The sequence below is a fragment of the Capsicum annuum genome, chromosome 3 (assembly GCF_002878395.1).
Source record: "Capsicum annuum cultivar UCD-10X-F1 chromosome 3, UCD10Xv1.1, whole genome shotgun sequence".
In the NCBI taxonomy this organism is placed as follows: domain Eukaryota; kingdom Viridiplantae; phylum Streptophyta; class Magnoliopsida; order Solanales; family Solanaceae; genus Capsicum; species Capsicum annuum.
Genome location: NC_061113.1, coordinates 6,951,488 through 6,958,313, shown reverse-complemented (window position 1 = coordinate 6,958,313; position 6,826 = coordinate 6,951,488). Strand labels below are relative to the sequence as shown.

General features: G+C 37.3%; 1 protein-coding gene across 5 annotated transcripts; it reads left to right on the top strand.

Moving 5' to 3' along the window:
- Positions 1-1,008: 1,008 nt before the first annotated feature.
- On the top strand, positions 1,009-5,954 carry LOC107852935 (putative late blight resistance protein homolog R1A-3). 5 transcript variants are annotated; one of them, XM_047408979.1, is made up of 5 exons: positions 1,018-1,165; positions 1,301-1,372; positions 1,852-5,518; positions 5,597-5,654; positions 5,776-5,954. In XM_047408979.1, coding segments are annotated over exons 1-4 (3,771 nt in total). In that variant the 5' UTR covers positions 1,018-1,163; the 3' UTR covers positions 5,627-5,654; positions 5,776-5,954. The 5 variants fall into 5 exon arrangements, with proteins under 5 accessions (XP_047264938.1, XP_047264935.1, XP_047264937.1 ...); XM_047408981.1 differs by having other exon boundaries at positions 1,021-1,204; positions 1,837-5,518; XM_047408980.1 differs by having other exon boundaries at positions 1,023-1,165; positions 1,837-5,518.
- The last annotated feature ends 872 nt before the right edge of the window (positions 5,955-6,826 follow it).

The window sequence follows — 6,826 nt, the reverse complement described above, 5'->3', positions numbered from 1 at the left end:
ACTTCATGGTTGCCATCTCTGAGAATACAATCGACCAAGATCTGATACCAGTTTGATAGAAATCGAGCAGAAATAAAGCAAACCACAAGCAGAAAGAAAACAAGAACACACAGATTTACGTGAAAATTCTTGCGGAAAAAATCACGGGCAGAGGCAGAGGAGGTTTCACTATAAAAGGAGAGGAGTACAATGGGGTGACGTAATTTTTGAATAATCAAAATCAACCCACTAATTGCACTTATATAATACGTGCATAGAAATAAGTCCTAGGCCCCAAAACATAAAGGTCCACCTTGACATGAGTCGCACCGCGAAACTTTCTGTGCCGGATCAACAAAATTCGGGTCACAACTCTAACAGTTTTGATGAATATTGATATAATACATTTACGAATTCTCTTGTATGAAACACTTTGAGCACTGAAAAAACTTCTGTTACCTTATGTTTTAATTTCTTATATGGTTTAGATAATAATAAGTGAACATCAAACATAATAGTTAGTTTTTGCTCTGTTGGGTACTGCTTTAGTGAAAATTAGTTTCATTTATAGTAGTCGACAAATAACTAGTGACAAAGAGGTTTAAAAACGGTTACCAGATAACATATTTCAATTTTGTTGCATCAGAAAAGTAGAATTACGAAATCAGAATACATAGATAGACACTTAAACTTGGCCTCAGCTATAAGTTTGACACTTCAAATTTTCTCGTGACCAAGTATTCTGTGGGAACACGCCTTCCGAGCACTTTGATTCTATTATAAATCATTGGGAAGGACACTATGGTATTTGAGGTTAGTGGTGATGGTACCTTACTGTGGCAAGGGAGGTTATGTGTTCCAGACGTAGATGGTTTGAGTGAAAAGATACTGGCTGAGGCTCATGAATTTGTTCATCCCGGTTCGACTAAAATGTGTCATGACCTCAAGGCTCTCCTATATTAATAAGCCATGTTATTTAATGCAACCATTGACTTTGAAGACCAATGGGTATGAAACACTGACCTGCAATATAATTAGCTGTCTCTCTGTCCTAACAATAAATATTGATAAACCCAAGAATTATTCATTAAAATAATACAACCATTGACTCTTTGGTAGGATTTAGATCTGGCCCTTTGGTTAAACCACAATTATTCATCCACTAATCTTGTTAGAGTATTCTAATGTGAGTTAAGAGACACAAACATTTCCTCCTTCATTGCTGGTTATCCTCAGATTGATCTTTTCTTGTTAGCTTTCTCATACTGCTATCTTTATCAGGTATTTTTCGACAAACATTTTTCAAAATCTCTTTTTCCAGGACTGGATCAGAACTTGGAGATACAAAAAGGACAAAAGAAGATCGATCAACTGCTCTTCACGCTCACAAACTGTAAGATTGAATATTAACTTTCGATTGCTTTCCTTCTTTCAAAAATTCTGCAAGTCCTTAAATCGATACAACAACTGAATTAATCCATTTTTCTCTTACTGTGATGACAACTACTATTAAGTGTTCTATTTTTCTCTATACATACATAGATACATTAACTTGGCTTCAACTGACGAAATGAACAACTATGCTTCTTGGATCAACACAAAGAAGGGGCAACGACTTGTCCATTATATGGTTATGGATTTACTCCACTGAATATGATAGAGGGAAATTTGTGAAAAATTTGAAACCAACAAGAAAGTTATATATTACTAGTCAAAACCTGTTTTGTAATTCCCAAAACCGAAATAGCACAGAATATATATAATCATTCACAAGCATCAATAAAGATTCTAACTGTAGATATTGAGAGAAACGGATAGAAATATTGCTGTAGTTACTTGAAACTGACATTTCAACAGTTGATGAACTTGCAGGAATTTCCAACTTTATCTACGAAAAATGGTTCAAAATGACATTGACGATGCAATAGATCAGATAGGAATCATCAAGAGTGGAGGTGATCTGAGTAGCGTCGAGGTTGATCATATTGAGGAACTTGAACTGGAGCTAAGATTTTTGAGGACCTTTATAAAGTACAAAAATGTTCTTTTGCCTGATTTCTTGGTCAAAATCACAAGGACGGCCCAACAGATTGTGAAAAAGCTTGATTTTGGTAGAATTCCAGATGAATGCAGAACTAACGTTAATGTGGAAAGGCTAGTATCTCAGTTGCAGGAATTCGTTGAAGGAAATACCAGTTCAATGTGCAATTTTGAGCTGGATGATTCTGATCCGACGAAATATATGGATTACCTCAACAAGAATCTAAATGATTCACTGAGGCATCTATTCGGTGTGTCTAACCCATATAGGAAAAAGGAAATGAAAATCCTTAAGAAGCAATTGACCTTCATTCAGAAGAAAATGAGGTTTCTAAGATACTTATATGACACAGAGATAAATGGTTACGTCGGCCATGAGAAGTTAAAAGGTTTGCGAACCCAAATTCAGTTAATGGATGAAAATATGGGACACTTCTATCTTTCTCTTTGGTATGGTGGAGATCAAACACTTGTGTCTTGCTCTTTATGCCTGATTGTATTAGTGGAGCTGGAATTGAAGAAGATTTTTCTTGGTGAACTAAAGGCTTCAAAGTTTACTCAATCAAAAACTTTCAGGGAAAAGAAATTACCAAAAGGATTTTCACATCATCTCCACAGTCTGCTGAGGCATCTTAAGAACTTTTCCTCCGCTCGAAACATTGATGTGGCTGTAGAGTTCTTGTTGGTTTTTCTCGGTGATGTGCCAAATCATGCTATTAATGGCAAGAGGTTGAATGAAGTCTTAGCAAAGATTGGAGTTGTTGTGGGTGACATACTATGTGTAATCAAAGAAGATGCTATCAAGATTGATGATGCTATGATACAAATATTGGAGAAAATTGAAGATCTAAAGGAAGATGCGGAAGAGAGGTACAAATCCTTAAAATACAGTCCATCTAGTGAGTTCCCCACAATTGGTGGATTGAACTTTCTTGATTCATTTTTAAGGAAATTGAATGATATGTTGAGATCTGAATCAAGTTTAGATTTAATAATGAAACCCTATATTGGAATTTTAGATGAAGATCTTTCATATCTAACATCTGTGTTCAGAGAAGTTGCAAAGGTACAACATCAACATGAAGAAATTCTTAAAGATCTTCAAAGGCGTACTGTCAGGTTGGCATACGAAGCTGAAGTATCCATCGACTCTATTGTTGTTCAATATAATGCTCTTTCACATTATTTTTTCTCGCTTCCTGCAATCATCAAAGAGAGCAAGCAAATTCTTGCGAAGGTGAAGGAGATGAGTTTTCAGAACCTTCCTCTTAAGCCCTTCTCTGAGGTAGAGCCATCTAAGCATCTTCCAACTCATCGTAGCAATCCTGTGAATGATGAGGAGATAGTTGGATTTGAGAATGAGTCAGAAAAAATAATCCAATATCTGATTAGAGGAACCAATGAGATAGATGTCGTCCCAGTTGTAGGCATGGGGGGGCAAGGGAAAACAACTATTGCCAAAAAGGTGTACAATAATGGCAGCATTGTTCGCCATTTTGATGTTCGAGCATGGTGCATCATTTCTCAATCATATAACCGGAGGGACCTATTACAAGAGATTTTTAGTCAAGTTACAGGTAAAGAGGATAAGGGAGATAAGGAAGACATCCTTGCTGACAAGTTGAAGAAAAGCCTAACGGGAAAGAGATATCTCATTGTCTTGGATGATATGTGGGATGGTAAGGCATGGGATGACTTAAGGTTTTCGTTTCCTGATGTTGGAAATAGAAGCAGAATAGTAATAACAACTCGACTTGAGGAAGTGGCTAAGCAAGTCAAGCACCATATTGATCCTTATTCTCTTCCATTCCTCACATCCGATGAAAGTCTGAAGTTGTTGCAGAAAAAGGTGTTTCAACAGGAAAGTTGCCCTCCTTCACTACAAGATGTGAGTAAAGCAGTTGCGGAAAGATGCAAAGGATTGCCTCTGGTGATTGTTTTGGTTGCTGGAATAATCAAAAGGAATAAAATGGAAGCCTCTTGGTGGCATGAGGTTAAAAATTCTCTGGTTTCCTATAATGGTGAGTCTGAAGGATATAGTCTTTCGACCATGCAGTTAAGTTATGATAACTTACCTGACCATTTAAGACCGTGCCTTCTTTACATGGGGATGTTTCCGGAGGACGCAAGAATTCCATTGTCTGAATTGATAAGTTTATGGATAGCGGAATGCTTCGTGCAGAATATTGAATCTAGGAGATTGGAAGAGACAGCTGAAGGTTACTTGAATGATCTCATTAGCAGTAACGTGGTGATGGTTTCAGGTAGAAGATACAACGGAAAAGTCAAATACTGCCAGGTTCATGATGTAGTGCTTCACTTTTGTTTGAATAAGAGTAGAGAAGAAAAGTTTATGCTGGCAGTTAAGGGAAATCCTAACCGATTTCAATCTTCCCGTTGGAAGGATAGACGAGTGGGTTTCAATTTCAGTACTGATGAGCTTTTCAGTTTGGGCTCCAAAACTTTCCGCCGACGCTTGAGGTCAGTGATAATGACACATGAAGGAAATTCTTGTGATCGGAAGTCCTTCTCTCAGGTTAGTGACATGAGACTTGTCAAGGTCATGGATTTGAATTGTCCTCGTGACGCTCAGATTTGGTTAGATATATTCAGACCACTGATTCACCTGAAGTACCTTGCGGTTCATTCAATTGCAAACTATGATTGGGTACTAAATCTTCCACATCTTGAAACTTTAATTGTGAGGAAGATAGCAAAGGGGTCACCGTTACCAACGAATTTTTGGAAAATGGAAAAATTAAGGCATGTTGAGACTCCTGAAGGTATTGTTGATCAGTATAAGGATAGGAAGGGGATGTTTGACGAATCCTCTAAATTGGAAAATTTGAGGATATTTAGGTATGTTTTTATTAAGGAAGCTGATAACTTGGATTTGTTATTAAGGAAGTGTCCTAATCTTCAACAACTTGGCATCTCTTTTATGAAGGCTCCTACAGATGACTCAACGTCAGGTGAAGATGATTACGCAAAGCCTTTCCGTATCAATATGGAGAGTCACACCCATCTTGAATCACTTTGTCTTTTATTTCCGGGGTCCCCAGTGTTAGGCTTACAATTGCCTTCAAATTTAAAGAAGTTGGTACTAAGCAGGGTCCCTGTACATAGGGTGGTTTCTTTCATTGTGGGACTACCAGTCCTGGAGTATCTCCAATTAATGAATTACCATGGCTGGAATAAATCCAAAGAGTGGTGCATTCCTCCAGATATCACGTTCCATAAACTTAAGTTGTTGAAACTGGTGAACTTAGGTACCACAACATGGGATGCTTCAGATGAATCCTTTCCACAGCTCGAGACACTAGTTATAAGTGATTGTTACAAACTCGAGGAGATCCCCCGTAGCTTTGCAGATATTCCAAAATTGAAACAGGTTAAGTTGATTGGGTCCTGGGCAGATTCTCTTAAGGCTTCAGCTGTGAGAATAAAGGAAGACATCATAGAGAATGAAGGAAATGACCGTATTGAAATCATTACCAAAGTAAGTTGAAACAAACTCTTATGTGCTATTTTTGAGTATTCATGTGCATCTAATGTGCAAACACTCTCTTCAATACAGGATATGTGGGCAGCACGAAAGCGTCGGTGAGTCCAGCATGTCTGTAACCACAACAATGGTATTGTTTCAGTTTTTTTTCTAAAAAAGAATATGTTCCTTTTTTCTTTTCCAATTCGATGCTTGTTTTCTCTTAACTTCTCTCAAACTAACGAGGATTTGTTTGAATTTGACAACTGCAGCAAAAGCGCACACAGGCTATTGTGCAGCTAGCCGAAATGTCCATCCTCAATCAACGATTGCTAAGTTTGTTTTGATTGATAAACTCTTTTTTTTTGTATGTTTTTGATGATTGGAAACCAAAATATGATTTCTTGTTACCTTCAATAAACATCATGCTGTTGTTTGTTTTTGCTTTTATTATTTGGTGGTTGTTTTCCTCGTTACTTTCTATAATCCCTTCATCTTACAGTTTCTATTCAATACATGCAAAATTCAATCAAGGATACGAAGTACAATATTTTTCTTCCGAGTTGAATACAAGTATACCACCCAATAATCAAACATCAAATTTAAAATTCTAGAAAGCAAATATAAATTTAAAGATGGGTATTCATGTATGAAAGTTGTTTTGTATATGTCTTGCTTCATTTGCAAAAGCCATCTTTGGGTGAAAGTTAGGGCTCTTCAAAAACGTATCCGGGTGTGTGTTGGATTTCCAAATAGTGCATTTTTTGGAGGATTCGAGGTGGGTTCAATAATATTTTTAGAGAGTTTGAGCATCATGGGAAGCCACATAGATATCACCTGTCAACCCCTAGTCATTTTTCAATGAGGACAACGGTAGTGTCCCTAAATTTATCCTATATGAAAACATGTACACTTGTCTCTCACCATTGACAACATCATGACAGAGGCATACGACTCAAGCTCTTTCATGTCTTCCACATTCACTTTTTTGTTGCACTTCTCAATCTTCGTAGTGCCTGGTATAGGACATACATCATCTCCTTGGTGACGGACCCAAGCCAATGCTAGTTGTGAAGGGGTGCATCCTTTTCTTGCAGCCATTACCTTGAGTTTCTCAAAAATACTTGCTAGTTATGCTCAAAATTCTCCAGGTTAAACCTAGGGAAACACTGCAAAGCAAAACAGCAAAATAATAAATCAATGATGTGGTTGAAATGGATTTGGAAAGAAAACTCATTGATGCAAACACAAACTGGCTATATAATTCAGGGAACAAAGAGTGCGTTAAATTAGTCAAGTTGATGCTTGCTGCAAAATCAGTCA

Coding starts and splice junctions, on each gene's coding strand:
- LOC107852935 (XM_047408979.1), top strand. Junction 1,373..1,851: donor GCTCTTCACGCTCACAAACT/GTAAGATTGAAT, acceptor ATGAACTTGCAG/GAATTTCCAACTTTATCTAC. Junction 5,519..5,596: donor GTATTGAAATCATTACCAAA/GTAAGTTGAAAC, acceptor TCTTCAATACAG/GATATGTGGGCAGCACGAAA.